At 38.7% G+C, this 19,650-nt stretch overlaps 1 protein-coding gene across 1 annotated transcript in view; it reads right to left on the reverse strand.

Moving 5' to 3' along the window:
- Nucleotides 1-10,433, reverse strand: part of LOC144447778 (uncharacterized) — a 77,948-nt gene extending 67,515 nt beyond the window's left edge. Inside the window, exon 1 of the mRNA XM_078137860.1 lies at nucleotides 9,866-10,433. Within this exon, the coding sequence (XP_077993986.1) occupies nucleotides 9,866-10,433 (568 nt within the window). The remainder of the gene's footprint in view (nucleotides 1-9,865) is intronic.
- Nucleotides 10,434-19,650: the final 9,217 nt, after the last annotated feature.

Below are 19,650 nucleotides of genomic sequence, written 5' to 3' on the forward strand. Positions count from 1 at the left end.
TCAGTCTGTGTTACTGTACCAAGTGTTGTATCCAAGGATTTTTCCGTGGTTACTCTGGCACTTGTTTGACTTGTAGATATATCTGTTGCTGTCACTCTCTCAGTTGTTGCTGATGTAGTGATTATTTCGTCGGTTTGTGTGACTGTACCAATTGTACTTTTGAAAGGTTCCTCTGTCGTTACTTTGGTTGTGATATCACTTGTAGATAACTCTGTAGGTGTTACTGTATTTGTAACTGATGTGGTGACCTTTTCATCGGTTTGAATGGTTGTGCCAGCTGTAGTTTGGATTGATTCCACTGTTGTGACTTGGTCTGTGCTTGTGACATCAAGTGTAGATGGATATGTAGCTGTAAGGGTATTTGTCGCTGATGTTGTTACAACTGCACCAGTCTGTGTGCCAGTGCCAAGTGTGGTATCAACTTGTTCTTCTGTTGTGACACGAGTTGTTATCTCACCTGAGGTAAAGTCAGTAGGTGTGACAGTATCAGTTGACGATGTTGTTCTTACTGCATCAGTCTGTGTTACTGTTCCAAGTGTTGTATCCAAGGATTTTTCCGTGGTTACTCTGGCACTTGTTTGACTTGTAGATATATCTGTTGCTGTCACTCTCTCAGTTGTTGCTGATGTAGTGATTATTTCGTCAGTTTGTGTGACTGTACCAATTGTACTTTTGAAAGGTTCCTCTGTCGTTACTTTGGTTGTGATATCACTTGTAGATAACTCTGTAGGTGTTACTGTATTTGTAACTGATGTGGTGAACTTTTCATCGGTTTGAATGGTTGTGCCAGCTGTAGTTTGGATTGATTCCACTGTTGTGACTTGGTCTGTGCTTGTGACATCAAGTGTAGATGGATATGTAGCTGTAAGGGTATTTGTCGCTGATGTTGTTACAACTGCACCAGTCTGTGTGCCAGTGCCAAGTGTGGTATCAACTTGTTCTTCTGTTGTGACACGAGTTGTTATCTCACCTGAGGTAAAGTCAGTAGGTGTGACAGTGTCAGTTGACGATGTTGTTCTTACTGCATCAGTCTGTGTTACTGTACCAAGTGTTGTATCCAAGGATTTTTCCGTGGTTACTCTGGCACTTGTTTGACTTGTAGATATATCTGTTGCTGTCACTCTCTCAGTTGTTGCTGATGTAGTGATTATTTCGTCAGTTTGTGTGACTGTACCAATTGTACTTTTCAAAGGTTCCTCTGTCGTTACTTTGGTTGTGATATCACTTGTAGATAACTCTGTAGGTGTTACTGTATTTGTAACTGATGTGGTGACCTTTTCATCGGTTTGAATGGTTGTGCCAGCTGTAGTTTGGATTGATTCCACTGCTGTGACTTGGTCTGTGCTTGTGACATCAAGTGTAGATGGATATGTAGCTGTAAGGGTATTTGTCGCTGATGTTGTTACAACTGCACCAGTCTGTGTGCCAGTGCCAAGTGTGGTATCAACTTGTTCTTCTGTTGTGACACGAGTTGTTATCTCACCTGAGGTAAAGTCAGTAGGTGTGACAGTATCAGTTGACGATGTTGTTCTTACTGCATCAGTCTGTGTTACTGTTCCAAGTGTTGTATCCAAGGATTTTTCCGTGGTTACTCTGGCACTTGTTTGACTTGTAGATATATCTGTTGCTGTCACTCTCTCAGTTGTTGCTGATGTAGTGATTATTTCGTCAGTTTGTGTGACTGTACCAATTGTACTTTTGAAAGGTTCCTCTGTCGTTACTTTGGTTGTGATATCACTTGTAGATAACTCTGTAGGTGTTAATGTATTTGTAACTGATGTGGTGACCTTTTCATCGGTTTGAATGGTTGTGCCAGCTGTAGTTTGGATTGATTCCACTGTTGTGACTTGGTCTGTGCTTGTGACATCAAGTGTAGATGGATATGTAGCTGTAAGGGTATTTGTTGCTGATGTTGTTACAACTGCATCAGTCTGTGTGCCAGTGCCAAGTGTGGTATCAACTTGTTCTTCTGTTGTGACACGAGTTGTTATCTCACCTGAGGTAAAGTCAGTAGGTGTGACAGTATCAGTTGACGATGTTGTTCTTACTGCATCAGTCTGTGTTACTGTACCAAGTGTTGTATCCAAGGATTTTTCCGTGGTTACTCTGGCACTTGTTTGACTTGTAGATATATCTGTTGCTGTCACTCTCTCAGTTGTTGCTGATGTAGTGATTATTTCGTCAGTTTGTGTGACTGTACCAATTGTACTTTTCAAAGGTTCCTCTGTCGTTACTTTGGTTGTGATATCACTTGTAGATAACTCTGTAGGTGTTACTGTATTTGTAACTGATGTGGTGACCATTTCATAGGTTTGAATGGTTGTGCCAGCTGTAGTTTGGATTGATTCCACTGTTGTGACTTGGTCTGTGCTTGTGACATCAAGTGTAGATGGATATGTAGCTGTAAGGGTATTTGTCGCTGATGTTGTTACAACTGCATCAGTCTGTGTGCCAGTGCCAAGTGTGGTATCAACTTGTTCTTCTGTTGTGACACGAGTTGTTATCTCACTTGATGTAAAGTCAGTAGGTGTGACAGTATCAGTTGACGATGTTGTTCTTACTGCATCAGTCTGTGTTACTGTACCAAGTGTTGTATCCAAGGATTTTTCCGTGGTTACTCTGGCACTTGTTTGACTTGTAGATATATCTGTTGCTGTCACTCTCTCAGTTGTTGCTGATGTAGTGATTATTTCGTCAGTTTGTGTGACTGTACCAATTGTACTTTTGAAAGGTTCCTCTGTCGTTACTTTGGTTGTGATATCACTTGTAGATAACTCTGTAGGTGTTACTGTATTTGTAACTGATGTGGTGACCTTTTCATCGGTTTGAATGGTTGTGCCAGCTGTAGTTTGGATTGATTCCACTGTTGTGACTTGGTCTGTGCTTGTGACATCAAGTGTAGATGGATATGTAGCTGTAAGGGTATTTGTCGCTGATGTTGTTACAACTGCATCAGTCTGTGTGCCAGTGCCAAGTGTGGTATCAACTTGTTCTTCTGTTGTGACACGAGTTGTTATCTCACTTGAGGTAAAGTCAGTAGGTGTGACAGTATCAGTTGACGATGTTGTTCTTACTGCATCAGTCTGAGTTACTGTACCAAGTGTTGTATCCAAGGATTTTTCCGTGGTTTCTCTGGCACTTGTTTGACTTGTAGATATATCTGTTGCTGTCACTCTCTCAGTTGTTGCTGATGTAGTGATTATTTCGTCAGTTTGTGTGACTGTACCAATTGTACTTTTGAAAGGTTCCTCTGTCGTTACTTTGGTTGTGATATCACTTGTAGATAACTCTGTAGGTGTTACTGTATTTGTAACTGATGTGGTGACCTTTTCATCGGTTTGAATGGTTGTGCCAGCTGTAGTTTGGATTGATTCCACTGTTGTGACTTGGTCTGTGCTTGTGACATCAAGTGTAGATGGATATGTAGCTGTAAGGGTATTTGTCGCTGATGTTGTTACAACTGCATCAGTCTGTGTGCCAGTGTCAAGTGTGGTATCAACTTGTTCTTCTGTTGTGACACGAGTTGTTATCTCACTTGAGGTAAAGTCAGTAGGTGTGACAGTATCAGTTGACGATGTTGTTCTTACTGCATCAGTCTGTGTTACTGTACCAAGTGTTGTATCCAAGGATTTTTCCGTGGTTACTCTGGCACTTGTTTGACTTGTAGATATATCTGTTGCTGTCACTCTCTCAGTTGTTGCTGATGTAGTGATTATTTCGTCAGTTTGTGTGACTGTACCAACTGTACTTTTAAAAGGTTCCTCTGTCGTTACTTTAGTTGTGATATCACTTGTAGATAACTCTGTAGGTGTTACTGTATTTGTAACTGATGTGGTGACCTTTTCATCGGTTTGAATTGATGTGCCAGCTGTAGTTTGGATTGATTCCACTGTTGTGACTTGGTCTGTGCTTGTGACATCAAGTGTAGATGGATATGTAGCTGTAAGGGTATTTGTCGCTGATGTTGTTACAACTGCATCAGTCTGTGTGCCAGTGTCAAGTGTGGTATCAACTTGTTCTTCTGTTGTGACACGAGTTGTTATCTCACTTGAGGTAAAGTCAGTAGGTGTGACAGTATCAGTTGACGATGTTGTTCTTACTGCATCAGTCTGAGTTACTGTACCAAGTGTTGTATCCAAGGATTTTTCCGTGGTTACTCTGGCACTTGTTTGACTTGTAGATATATCTGTTGCTGTCACTCTCTCAGTTGTTGCTGATGTAGTGATTATTTCGTCAGTTTGTGTGACTGTACCAATTGTACTTTTGAAAGGTTCCTCTGTCGTTACTTTGGTTGTGATATCACTTGTAGATAACTCTGTAGGTGTTACTGTATTTGTAACTGATGTGGTGAACTTTTCATCGGTTTGAATGGTTGTGCCAGCTGTAGTTTGGATTGATTCCACTGTTGTGACTTGGTCTGTGCTTGTGACATCAAGTGTAGATGGATATGTAGCTGTAAGGGTATTTGTCGCTGATGTTGTTACAACTGCACCAGTCTGTGTGCCAGTGCCAAGTGTGGTATCAACTTGTTCTTCTGTTGTGACACGAGTTGTTATCTCACCTGAGGTAAAGTCAGTAGGTGTGACAGTGTCAGTTGACGATGTTGTTCTTACTGCATCAGTCTGTGTTACTGTACCAAGTGTTGTATCCAAGGATTTTTCCGTGGTTACTCTGGCACTTGTTTGACTTGTAGATATATCTGTTGCTGTCACTCTCTCAGTTGTTGCTGATGTAGTGATTATTTCGTCAGTTTGTGTGACTGTACCAATTGTACTTTTCAAAGGTTCCTCTGTCGTTACTTTGGTTGTGATATCACTTGTAGATAACTCTGTAGGTGTTACTGTATTTGTAACTGATGTGGTGACCTTTTCATCGGTTTGAATGGTTGTGCCAGCTGTAGTTTGGATTGATTCCACTGCTGTGACTTGGTCTGTGCTTGTGACATCAAGTGTAGATGGATATGTAGCTGTAAGGGTATTTGTCGCTGATGTTGTTACAACTGCACCAGTCTGTGTGCCAGTGCCAAGTGTGGTATCAACTTGTTCTTCTGTTGTGACACGAGTTGTTATCTCACCTGAGGTAAAGTCAGTAGGTGTGACAGTATCAGTTGACGATGTTGTTCTTACTGCATCAGTCTGTGTTACTGTTCCAAGTGTTGTATCCAAGGATTTTTCCGTGGTTACTCTGGCACTTGTTTGACTTGTAGATATATCTGTTGCTGTCACTCTCTCAGTTGTTGCTGATGTAGTGATTATTTCGTCAGTTTGTGTGACTGTACCAATTGTACTTTTGAAAGGTTCCTCTGTCGTTACTTTGGTTGTGATATCACTTGTAGATAACTCTGTAGGTGTTAATGTATTTGTAACTGATGTGGTGACCTTTTCATCGGTTTGAATGGTTGTGCCAGCTGTAGTTTGGATTGATTCCACTGTTGTGACTTGGTCTGTGCTTGTGACATCAAGTGTAGATGGATATGTAGCTGTAAGGGTATTTGTTGCTGATGTTGTTACAACTGCATCAGTCTGTGTGCCAGTGCCAAGTGTGGTATCAACTTGTTCTTCTGTTGTGACACGAGTTGTTATCTCACCTGAGGTAAAGTCAGTAGGTGTGACAGTATCAGTTGACGATGTTGTTCTTACTGCATCAGTCTGTGTTACTGTACCAAGTGTTGTATCCAAGGATTTTTCCGTGGTTACTCTGGCACTTGTTTGACTTGTAGATATATCTGTTGCTGTCACTCTCTCAGTTGTTGCTGATGTAGTGATTATTTCGTCAGTTTGTGTGACTGTACCAATTGTACTTTTCAAAGGTTCCTCTGTCGTTACTTTGGTTGTGATATCACTTGTAGATAACTCTGTAGGTGTTACTGTATTTGTAACTGATGTGGTGACCATTTCATAGGTTTGAATGGTTGTGCCAGCTGTAGTTTGGATTGATTCCACTGTTGTGACTTGGTCTGTGCTTGTGACATCAAGTGTAGATGGATATGTAGCTGTAAGGGTATTTGTCGCTGATGTTGTTACAACTGCATCAGTCTGTGTGCCAGTGCCAAGTGTGGTATCAACTTGTTCTTCTGTTGTGACACGAGTTGTTATCTCACTTGATGTAAAGTCAGTAGGTGTGACAGTATCAGTTGACGATGTTGTTCTTACTGCATCAGTCTGTGTTACTGTACCAAGTGTTGTATCCAAGGATTTTTCCGTGGTTACTCTGGCACTTGTTTGACTTGTAGATATATCTGTTGCTGTCACTCTCTCAGTTGTTGCTGATGTAGTGATTATTTCGTCAGTTTGTGTGACTGTACCAATTGTACTTTTGAAAGGTTCCTCTGTCGTTACTTTGGTTGTGATATCACTTGTAGATAACTCTGTAGGTGTTACTGTATTTGTAACTGATGTGGTGACCTTTTCATCGGTTTGAATGGTTGTGCCAGCTGTAGTTTGGATTGATTCCACTGTTGTGACTTGGTCTGTGCTTGTGACATCAAGTGTAGATGGATATGTAGCTGTAAGGGTATTTGTCGCTGATGTTGTTACAACTGCATCAGTCTGTGTGCCAGTGCCAAGTGTGGTATCAACTTGTTCTTCTGTTGTGACACGAGTTGTTATCTCACTTGAGGTAAAGTCAGTAGGTGTGACAGTATCAGTTGACGATGTTGTTCTTACTGCATCAGTCTGAGTTACTGTACCAAGTGTTGTATCCAAGGATTTTTCCGTGGTTTCTCTGGCACTTGTTTGACTTGTAGATATATCTGTTGCTGTCACTCTCTCAGTTGTTGCTGATGTAGTGATTATTTCGTCAGTTTGTGTGACTGTACCAATTGTACTTTTGAAAGGTTCCTCTGTCGTTACTTTGGTTGTGATATCACTTGTAGATAACTCTGTAGGTGTTACTGTATTTGTAACTGATGTGGTGACCTTTTCATCGGTTTGAATGGTTGTGCCAGCTGTAGTTTGGATTGATTCCACTGTTGTGACTTGGTCTGTGCTTGTGACATCAAGTGTAGATGGATATGTAGCTGTAAGGGTATTTGTCGCTGATGTTGTTACAACTGCATCAGTCTGTGTGCCAGTGTCAAGTGTGGTATCAACTTGTTCTTCTGTTGTGACACGAGTTGTTATCTCACTTGAGGTAAAGTCAGTAGGTGTGACAGTATCAGTTGACGATGTTGTTCTTACTGCATCAGTCTGTGTTACTGTACCAAGTGTTGTATCCAAGGATTTTTCCGTGGTTACTCTGGCACTTGTTTGACTTGTAGATATATCTGTTGCTGTCACTCTCTCAGTTGTTGCTGATGTAGTGATTATTTCGTCAGTTTGTGTGACTGTACCAACTGTACTTTTAAAAGGTTCCTCTGTCGTTACTTTAGTTGTGATATCACTTGTAGATAACTCTGTAGGTGTTACTGTATTTGTAACTGATGTGGTGACCTTTTCATCGGTTTGAATTGATGTGCCAGCTGTAGTTTGGATTGATTCCACTGTTGTGACTTGGTCTGTGCTTGTGACATCAAGTGTAGATGGATATGTAGCTGTAAGGGTATTTGTCGCTGATGTTGTTACAACTGCATCAGTCTGTGTGCCAGTGTCAAGTGTGGTATCAACTTGTTCTTCTGTTGTGACACGAGTTGTTATCTCACTTGAGGTAAAGTCAGTAGGTGTGACAGTATCAGTTGACGATGTTGTTCTTACTGCATCAGTCTGAGTTACTGTACCAAGTGTTGTATCCAAGGATTTTTCCGTGGTTACTCTGGCACTTGTTTGACTTGTAGATATATCTGTTGCTGTCACTCTCTCAGTTGTTGCTGATGTAGTGATTATTTCGTCAGTTTGTGTGACTGTACCAATTGTACTTTTCAAAGGTTCCTCTGTCGTTACTTTGGTTGTGATATCACTTGTAGATAACTCTGTAGGTGTTACTGTATTTGTAACTGATGTGGTGACCTTTTCATCGGTTTGAATGGTTGTGCCAGCTGTAGTTTGGATTGATTCCACTGTTGTGACTTGGTCTGTGCTTGTGACATCAAGTGTAGATGGATATGTAGCTGTAAGGGTATTTGTCGCTGATGTTGTTACAACTGCATCAGTCTGTGTGCCAGTGCCAAGTGTGGTATCAACTTGTTCTTCTGTTGTGACACGAGTTGTTATCTCACTTGAGGTAAAGTCAGTAGGTGTGACAGTATCAGTTGACGATGTTGTTCTTACTGCATCAGTCTGTGTTACTGTACCAAGTGTTGTATCCAAGGATTTTTCCGTGGTTACTCTGGCACTTGTTTGACTTGTAGATATATCTGTTGCTGTCACTCTCTCAGTTGTTGCTGATGTAGTGAATATTTCGTCAGTTTGTGTGACTGTACCAATTGTACTTTTGAAAGGTTCCTCTGTCGTTACTTTGGTTGTGATATCACTTGTAGATAACTCTGTAGGTGTTACTGTATTTGTAACTGATGTGGTGACCTTTTCATCGGTTTGAATGGTTGTGCCAGCTGTAGTTTGGATTGATTCCACTGTTGTGACTTGGTCTGTGCTTGTGACATCAAGTGTAGATGGATATGTAGCTGTAAGGGTATTTGTCGCTGATGTTGTTACAACTGCATCAGTCTGTGTGCCGGTGCCAAGTGTGGTATCAACTTGTTCTTCTGTTGTGACACGAGTTGTTATCTCACTTGAGGTAAGGTCAGTAGGTGTGACAGTATCAGTTGACGATGTTGTTCTTACTGCATCAGTCTGAGTTACTGTACCAAGTGTTGTATCCAAGGATTTTTCCGTGGTTACTCTGGCACTTGTTTGACTTGTAGATATATCTGTTGCTGTCACTCTCTCAGTTGTTGCTGATGTAGTGATTATTTCGTCAGTTTGTGTGACTGTACCAATTGTACTTTTCAAAGGTTCCGCTGTCGTTACTTTGGTTGTGATATCACTTGTAGATAACTCTGTAGGTGTTACTGTATTTGTAACTGATGTGGTGACCTTTTCATCGGTTTGAATGGTTGTGCCAGCTGTAGTTTGGATTGATTCCACTGTTGTGACTTGGTCTGTGCTTGTGACATCAAGTGTAGATGGATATGTAGCTGTAAGGGTATTTGTCGTTGATGTTGTTACAACTGCATCAGTCTGTGTGCCGGTGCCAAGTGTGGTATCAACCTGTTCTTCTGTTGTGACACGAGTTGTTATCTCATTTGAGGTAAAGTCAGTAGGTGTGACAGTATCAGTTGACGATGTTGTTCTTACTGCATCAGTCTGAGTTACTGTACCAAGTGTTGTATCCAAGGATTTTTCCGTGGTTACTCTGGCACTTGTTTGACTTGTAGATATATCTGTTGCTGTCACTCTCTCAGTTGTTGCTGATGTAGTGAATATTTCGTCAGTTTGTGTGACTGTACCAATTGTACTTTTGAAAGGTTCCTCTGTCGTTACTTTGGTTGTGATATCACTTGTAGATAACTCTGTAGGTGTTACTGTATTTGTAACTGATGTGGTGACCTTTTCATCGGTTTGAATGGTTGTGCCAGCTGTAGTTTGGATTGATTCCACTGTTGTGACTTGGTCTGTGCTTGTGACATCAAGTGTAGATGGATATGTAGCTGTAAGGGTATTTGTCGCTGATGTTGTTACAACTGCATCGGTCTGTTTGCCAGTGCCAATTGTGGTATCATCTTGATCTTCTGTTGTGACACGAGTTGTTATCTCACTTGAGGTAAAGTCAGTAGGTGTGACAGTATCAGTTGACGATGTTGTTCTTACTGCATCAGTCTGAGTTACTGTACCAAGTGTTGTATTCAAGGATTTTTCCGTGGTTACTCTGGCACTTGTTTGACTTGTAGATATATCTGTTGCTGTCACTCTCTCTGTAGTTGCTAACGTACTGATAATTTCATCAGTGTTTGTGCTTAAGCTTTTTGTAGTTTCAATGGTTTCTATTTTGGTCACTGGAGTTGTCATGTCTGTGGTAGTTTTTGTATTATATGTATTAAGGTCTGTAGTCGGAAAAATAGTACTTGAAGCTGTCTTGTAAAGCTCTTGAGAAGTTGTTTGTTTCATTGTCTGTGTTTCAATTACACGTGTTATCATATCCGTAGTAGACTGTATAGTTATGTTACCCGTTGTGCTTCTTTCGCGCGTAGTAATATCCTGTGATATAGTTGATACACTGCCATCCTCCTTTTCTGTCGTTTGCAAAGTAGATGAATAATTATCGTAATTTATTGTAGTTTGTTTTGAAGTCACTTCCTCAGATGAAGTTTGTTCTGTGGTAAAGTTGTCTGTAAAATCTGTTGTGGTTTCGATATCAGCTGTTGTTGTGTACTGTGTTGTCGTATATACAATTTCGTCAGTTGTATCTTCTGGATCCTCATCAAGCATTTCTTCTGTCGCTGTATCGAATTCCTCACTCGGTGGTAATACGGCTGTTACGTGGACGTTTGGATTGGACATTAAACATCCATAAAATATGTACATTATCTTGCTTATAGAATTCCACCTCCAATGATCACTTCTTCCCAAGAACACAGACACTATGGACAGGTATCTAATATTTAAAATGTCATATATATCAGAAGTGGCTTGCTTTGATGAGTCCCCTCTTGTAATTAACGTCCTATATTTGGCACTATCCTTGTATTTTGTAAATGATATTTTTGATGGCTTGAGTTCAGTCAAAAAATTTACTCCTGGGTTATAATCGCACATTGATGAATCCAGTCTGACACATTTGTCGGCTGAAAAAGAAACACATTTGATATTATTTAGTTTCAAAGTACTATATAAATATGATTATCATTTGAAAATTATAAAGTGTTTCTTTTGGAGTTTACTATTATTTCTACTTATTAAAGTGGCCATATGGATGAGAATTTGGTATTTATTTTGGATTTTTATTTGATAAAACAGCTTCACTGTGTTTTTCTATTTGAAAAAATAAAGCGAAAGAACATATACCAAGTCCATGTTCATAACTCAATACATTGTACGTACAATAACAAACATTTTACACATTGTTTAGTGTTTTGCTGTTTATTGAGATGTGAACATGGACTTGGTATATGTTATTTCACATTATTTTTTCAAGTAGAAAAACATAGTGAAGCTCTTTTATCAAATAAAAATCCAAAATAAATACCTAATTCTTATCCATATGGCCACTTTAACTATTACAACTGGACCGTGTCTATTAGGCGATAGCAGTAAGAAATCGTTTGTACATCACGAGGTAAAACATTACAATGGCTAGCAACGATAAAGTGATTGGTATAACCCTTACATCTAACATACTCTGTCACTCTTTCATATTTTGTTCCAATGCCCCCCCTCTCTCTCTCTCTCCCTCTCCCTCCCCCCCCTCTCTCTCTCTCTCTCTCTCTCTCTCTCTCTCTCTCTCTCTCTCTCTCTCTCTCTCTCTCGTATGCCATTTCAATATTCTCACACATTTTTATTACTCCTTCCGTCAACCTATTTTTGAGTCAGTTTCATATGAATATGCTTTTTACTGGTTAGGTATCTAACTTCCGATTTAGTAGATGACATCGCTAAGTTTTAAGTCTGCTAGGTAGATTGAGAACGTATTCCTTTTTCAAGTGCGAGTCGATGTTCATCTATTTGCTACACGTTTCGTCAAAGTAAGCCTACATGTGTTCTTGATAAAGTGGGAAATATAGTAATATGCAAACGCCCCAAGTCACATGTCCGCTAGCTCGCAGCATGGCTGCGCTAAGCCATTTGTAAAGTGAAGTTCAACATTTGAATCCTATTCAATCAATTATTGACACAGTACAACACGGCACATAAACCGTTTTAGTCGAGTGGATCTTTCATAAGGCTGACCGTTATATGTATATTGACACAATTTTGAGGAATACCAGTACTAAGTGCGAAAAGAGGTCTCGTCATGCCGCAATGTTATTATGTCAACTGTAAATGGACTGCAAAGAATTTAGTGTAATCTTATCCCAAACTTATACATGGGTGGAACCAGTTCTCTATTCATCATTGATGAGTGTATTACCACTAGAACAAAAAGTTGGCATACCATTAGATTAGTGTAGGACGTTATAGAATGTGAAAGTGATCAGTTGAGTCAATATAGGTGTGTGTGCAGACAGTAATTGGAACACACAGAGCATACACTTGACTCACTCGCGTGATTTGGACATGACGCTTAAATGTGGCCTAGTATTTGGGATTGCTGATACGAAAAGGGGCGCGGGCTTTGTTGGTTATGCTTACGAAACTAAACAAGTAAACAAACAAACAAATTAACAACAACAACAACAACAACAACAGAAAACAACAACAATAACAACAACAACAACAACAACAACAACAACAACAACACATATCTACTGACAAACATGAACGATGCATGATATGCACATACATAGGGGTATCTCAATAGTAACGATTTCCCAACATATTGTAATTCTTGCATAGAGAAATATTGGTATTTATATGTATTTACTCTGTCGTTCATATTTGTCAGGTTTGTATATGTTGTTGATGATGCTGCTGTTATTATTATTATTATTGGTTTATTTTGTGTGTTGTCGTGAACAAAATTAACTAAGCTTAAGACCCCTCTGGACAAAGCAGTAAGAGTTTCATTTATAAACATATCATGTAAAATTCCTCTCTGGCTTAAAATGTTCTTTGTGTCACCTTTTCGTTTCACCTATGAGATAGACAGCTAATCTTTTTTTTTCAATAGGACATACAGCATTTTGGGAAAATGTTCAAAACTTGACCTTACTGCTTGTGGTCCAACAGTCGGATTATCGACGACGACATTATTATCTCTGTTGTGTATATTTTGCCTGACAGTGCCATTATGTATTGAGGCAGTGAGCAAACTTTCAGGATACAAATCTGATCTCGTTTAATCTCGGATTTATTCTTTCACACAATACAACATAAACTGAGTGGGGCTGTTTCATTATAGTTTGCAACCTTCGCTGTGTTGAACTTACCCCTGTCATTTCAACACGCATAGTGAAATTGGGTACAGCGAAGGTCCTAAGTCTATTTAAACACCATCTGTAGTTTCTGGTGTCAACTCTAAGTTTTTAAAGCACTTGAAATCAATAAATTTTTAGGCCTAATAAATCAAGTTATCTTACTAAAATATCGTCAATTGGATACATTACAAAGGCTGTCTGTTTGAATGATTCTCGCTACTAAATGAGAGGGGTACCAGTCTATCATGCTTAAGTTGCCCTCTATCTGCACTATGTGTTTACTTGACATTGGAATTGTCGCCTGATTAAAATCATACATCGCAAGTCTATTATTAGAAAATCATTACCATGGCTAAATGTGACTGATGGCACAACATTTTATTGTTCAAGATATACAGGTGATACTGTGAGAGGAATCATTCTTATAGTGATGAAAAAATACAGATGTAATGGGGTGAAAATGACTATTAAAAACCGAAGTAGTCAGTGGATAGGATAGGAGAGAAAAGAAAGTATGCAAAGAAAATGTCAATCCCAAAAGTAGGAACTGGATATCAAAAATGTCAGAAGCTACATTAAATAGTTAGCATTAGGAGAGATGTACCAGTGGTCAGATATATATATATAAATTTTCAGTAATATTTCATATGGTACGTTTAATGTTATTTGGATATCGATGACGGCTGTAAGATTCAAAATTGTGTGAAATAGCTATAATGGGAAAAGTCAAATCAGCCCTGCTTGTTCATGACGTAATCATTTTATTACGATACTTAAATTTGACGTTAGAATCAAGGATTTCAATACAATGACTTCCTAGAAAAATTGTTTGAAATCAAATCATTGTGTATTGGTATGTCACTCTAATGAATGATAGCCCTGAACAGTTTATACTTAAAACCATTTTACTGATAGTTGCTCACTTAGCATAAATTATAGTAAATTGTAATTTGTTGTTGTTTTTGTTGTTGTTATTCTGTGTTTGTTGTTGCTGTCGTTGTTGTTGTTGTCGTCGTCGTCGTCGTCGTCGTTGTTGTTGTTGTTGTTGGTGGTGGTGGTGTTGATTGTGGTGGTGGTAGTGGTGGTGGTGGTGGTGTCGCGGCAGTGTTAAATAGTGGCGGGGTTTTTTTTCTTCAAATCAAATCATATCAGTCAAAATGAACAATGTATTCCACATATTATTTCACTAATATCCTTTTTATTAGGTTAATTCAACAAGCGGTCATTCAACTTTCACCGATATCTGTATTCCTGAATCTGTTAGTAGGTTTTAAAGCTGCTCTCGTTTGTTCACATCGGAATTACAAGTTTTTGTGCAATTCATCGGATCACTTGAACAAAATAAACATTTTCTCAAGTGGTGAATGGTGTCATGATTTACATAGAGAGGAATGGGTCAACAAAGGCGTGATCAGTGAACAGAGTGAGTGTCCACCACTTCCAAGACTGTCAAGTACAATGTACAATTGCCTTGAGATATAATATTGCGTCATCGAATCACAGGACAGGGTGCGTAGTTGTACATTTGGGATGATCAAACAATTACAAATTGCCCTCACAAAAGTTTTTAAAAGTATGCCATGTACACGTGCAACTCTTCAGCAAATGCATACCGTGTCAGATTCGTACCATAACGTTTATTGAAACTTGGCTACCTGAAAGTATTCAAAGAACGCATGAACGTTTAAACAATATTCCTTGTACATGTAATGTCACTTTGTCTTGGCAACAGAGGACTCCCACTAAGGGTTAGCAGTTCATAACTTCAAATAAAATAGCCATACACATCAGTAACATTTACACAGTTCACCGTTGGGTTCTGTGAAAGCATAACCTCTGGCAGAAGTGATATTTTGATTGTCATTGTAACCATGCAAGCCTTTTCTGGGGATGTCATGATCACTGAATGCATCACTCACAGAGATTCATTAGATAAAGGCAATCTATACGCTCTTTGACACATGACAAAAATGTCTAATTTATCAATTTCACTTATTTGGGCTGTCATGGTAACTACATGTCACGTCATAGGTAGTCTTTTCACAATATTAAGTTTAAATGCATATATCTTTTTTTTAAATATCTTGCTAACAAGCCAACCAACCAACCAACCAACCAACCAACCAACAAACAAACAAACAAACAAACAAACAAACAAACAAACAAACAAACAAACAAACAAACAAGTAGGAGCGCAAAAATGATACCACGTCCTTATTATATGATTATTATAAATACGGTGAATTTTTTACTCCTAAGTTATTTTGATTTCGAATTCCCATTCGAGACTTCGAGAAATTGCCTTAGTGTGTATCCGTATAGGGTAACGATTTGACATTTAGATGTTGAAGTTTGAGCGGAAATATTCAGAAAAAAAGTTGTTTGGGTTCCGGTTACCCGACCCCACCTAGTTTTACACTGCCAATCCTAAACCTTTTTTTTTTACATGTTCGAGAAACAAATAATAAAATCGTGAGTATTGTGAAGTCTCGCCAGAACTAGTGGATACAGAAACTGACATCAACTTAAAAAGACAATTAAAAAAAAATGTTCTTCATATCTGTAATGGCTGTACATCTGATGGGAAGAAACCAATAACACAGAGAACATAAGGAAAATATGTAACTACCTGACCTAGACACACACACCGGAAAAAAAACACAATAAAATAAAATAGGAAATCTACCTACCCCACCTATTCTAAAATTGAATGTAATCGGAACCACACGATTTTTTTATTAGGCCTAATAGCTCTGTTCGGTTCGGTAGATATATCTTAAAAGTCTGTATTTTCGTTTTGTACTTTATTGCGGGGGGGGGGGGGGCAATGCTCTCCATACTCAGTTCAAAGCTATCAATTAACTTCTGGTATAGCGAACCAGCCGATACAAAAAGATTGCCGTGAAATTATTACGCTATTCTATGAAAAGACCAGGCGTGGTCGTTTAACTTTCTATTACTTTTTTCTCTTGTTTTGTTGTTTTTGGCCCTGGATAAGACATGAAGTTTTTTTTATACATCCTGGGGATTATCGCATGTTATCAGGGTTGCCATGACAGCAAAATGGAATCATTCACACTTGCGACGTGTGAAATATCCGACGTAGTTTGGTTTTGTTCCACCCTTTACGGTTTCGGTGTTTGGCCAAGAAATCCATCAGGTAAGTACAAATAACATGTGAGAAAGACGAAGGGAAGTTGGTTACGTTTTGAAAAGTTTCGTTTAAACTGTACATTCTTGTCACGTCTTACGCAATGTCGTCATTTATTAAAACGGTGATGTGAAAGCATATTCTTTGCGTTAATTAATCCATGGGTGTGTTCTCAAACAGCATCGAATGCCACTGTACAGTTCGCCGTAATGGACCCCAACGTCTTTAGAATGTTAAGCCGAGTACTATACCTGTGCGTAATAAACAAGGGCACAGACAAAGACAGGACAAGCTATATAAGGGGATACCAACGGGATTACAAATGATAAGGCGATTCAGGTGCAGGAAGGCGTGAAGCGAAAATACCCAATTCCCCTTTGTATTTGTTCGGGTTCCATTTGTAGTTACTCGACAAGATAGAACTTTTCGTTCCATAGATATCCCCTTTCAATGAGTATGCCCGAATTCGAAGGGCGAGGAAAATTGCAGGGGCGGTGACTCACACTGTCAACACTTTCGATCGTTTGAGAACGACATGCATGTGTACGAGTATTAACAGGTTGCCCAAAATCACAGTGCTCTCTTGTGTAATGGGAACACTCTTGAATTGTTTTGTTTGAGTCCGGCCTGATACACAAATCACCTGATTGTCTGACAAATAAACTCAACAATTTAAATTGTTCAAGTAATTTGAAGAAATTAGAACCGTAAGTCAATCGTAAATAATCCCGAAATTAACCGAAAACCTGTCTCAAATGATTGAGTTTGATATCAGAAAGTTTAATATGACTTCAATGAAAACAAACTCATGTTTTCCTTTAATTTTCAGACCGACTTTCTACATGTTACTGAATGTATCAGTGCCTCGTTCATAGCATTTTACAGTTTGTGTCTTACTCCGTGTGGGTTTAGACTACAAAGGCTAGGTTATGCGTTTTTTTCTTCGCAATATATACTAGTGATAAACATTCGTAAAACCCATGGATGTATTAAGGAGATGGTAAAACAAACCACTCAGTGACTTGAATCCGAAAGTGGGGGGGGGGGGGGTGAACATTCCAACCCCTTCATTAGAACATAGACCCTCCACCCACGTGGAGGGTCTATGATTAGAATAACGAAACCAATCGGTTGACGCAGGTGTACGACACCTTCGTATCTCAAACAAGTTCTACAGTAGTGCAACGAACTAGTACATTTATTATATATTGCAAAGGCAGCGTATTCTTTGTTAAAGTTGGTTTGCCGAACGTTTCAAGGATACATTAAAACAACAGACGACCATTTTGCACTAATGCGATCTCTCTTTTTTTTGCACTAATGCGATCTCTTTTTTGCACACCCAGTTATGTAATTTAGCATTAGGAGGAGAAAGTCACGGTGGGTCAATGACATACAGATTTTGAAGATCTGAAGTGATTGTGCGAATGTCACAATACCATAAATTGTACACCTTAGAAATTATCCCCTCTGAAATGAAAAGCTACTTAACAAAGCTTCTGATGCGTAAAAGTATGTAAAAGTACATGACTGTGAAGTTGTTCGTTTTTTTTTGTAACGTGAAGTCGTCCATTTTCATAGCCATAGCCATATGACGTTGTTCATTCCCATACATATAGCCATATGAAGTTGATAATTTACATAACTATAGTTATGTGAAGTTGTTCATTTACATAACAATAGACATACGAAGTTGTTCATTTACATAACTATAGCCTTACGAAGTTGTTCATTTCCACACCTATAGCCATATAAAGTTGTTTATTTCATAACTTATGTGAAGTCGTTCATTTTCATAGCTATAGCCATATGAAGTCGATCATTTGCATAACTACATTCACATGAAGCTGTTCATTTTCATACCTATGTTTAAGTGAAATTGTTCACGCATAACTATATCTATATGACATTGTTCCCTGTTATATCTTGACCCATGTGAAGTTGTGATTTTAGAAGTGATTTTAATATATTTTAGACAAGGGGATGAAATATTGTCGGCAAAAAATGATAAATATAGAAATAGTAGCCCGTGAGAGTAGTTCTGTTTTTATTCTTTACAGCATGTAAAGTTGTTAGTTTTTATAGTTATAGCTATGTGAAATTCCAATTGACCAATTCGAAACTACAGAAGATTGTTTACTTCTGTTTGCCCTCTGGTATTGTTAGCACTGTCGTAACACGTTACAGAATAAACTATGTAATACGTGCTACTGTTACACATAGTATCTCTATTTGATTCAATAGCGATGTTCCAGTCAATAAACCAGCCTCTCTTATTGGGCAACTCTTTTTTGACACTGGAAGGACGTCCTCTTGTTATTCATACTTGTGGTACACTGTACCCCAGACCCCATGACCATAGCAATTCTTTTACCATGTTTACTGGTCTGAGACCGTACTGTATCAGCAAGTTTATGTAAATGAGTAGCCAAGTACTTGACACATTTCGTCAAATGTATGCTAATGAGCTGCTTAGTACTTGACACTTTCCGTTATATTATAATAAAGTGTGCAAATGGTTGTAAAGCCATGTGCATTTGTTTTGGTTTTTTATTCCTTCCCATATCTCAAGATTGAGAAGTGCTACATTTATTTGGGTTGCATACAATGATAGCTCAAATGGTTGGTAGTCATTTCCCCCCAAAAAGTTAATTTTGTAATTTTTTCTAGCTTTATCGTGGTCTATAACCTTAAGAGATATGATACTTGTTCATCCAACCGCATCACCTGGTTCCTTTCCTGTAATATTATCTCGTGTCCTAAAGCTAACAATTCACAAAAGTTCCACTTCAAAGTGTCGGAATGCAATTTGTGTTGCTTCACAGACAACTAACAACTTGTCTGTGGTTGGTTCTAGCGTTACCAAGTTAAGACTTTATTTTTCTATAGCGACTTCCATCAAAACAATAACAAGTAAAGTTAACGGTGTGGTGTATAATGAAACATGTAACCTGAACAGGCAGATTATTACTCAACTACTCTCATTGTGCTCGCTCACATTATAATGAACGTATATTGGGGTTTCGAGGTTGGGACATGTTCATGTAACATGCACGAATCAAAGGCCTACAGATGTGTACCAGAGAATTGCGCAACTTTATGTACGGAAGGCGTCTGCATTTGCAGAGCACATTGGGAATATCGTTTTGTTATCAAAATATTTTTAAGGCGTTTCGTTGGCAATCTGTGCTATTTCATAGGGCGTGTATGCAAGTTTTAAAAATAACAGTAATGTAATGCAAACAGTAACTTGAAGAAGGTATCTCATTTAAAACGTCTTAGAAGTTAAGCACAACAGTGAGAAAAAACAATGGAGGGGTTGATGAAAGGTCAACAAAAGCGGAGACGAGTGATAAATCGGAACTGAGTACTTGTAATTCCATATTCAACGATTTTATTTTACATATAACCTTTTCACGTCACTGTGTCTGTGGGGTTTCGCAACTTAAGTGCGAGTAATGCCGAAGGCAGTTTTGTTTAAGTACAAAGATCCCCGAAGAAGACAAGTTTCCACAAAAGAAGGATTTAAGCAAGTTAAAAGTTCCAACTCCAA

The sequence above is a fragment of the Glandiceps talaboti genome, chromosome 16, assembly GCF_964340395.1.
Source record: "Glandiceps talaboti chromosome 16, keGlaTala1.1, whole genome shotgun sequence".
In the NCBI taxonomy this organism is placed as follows: Eukaryota; Metazoa; Hemichordata; class Enteropneusta; family Spengelidae; genus Glandiceps; species Glandiceps talaboti.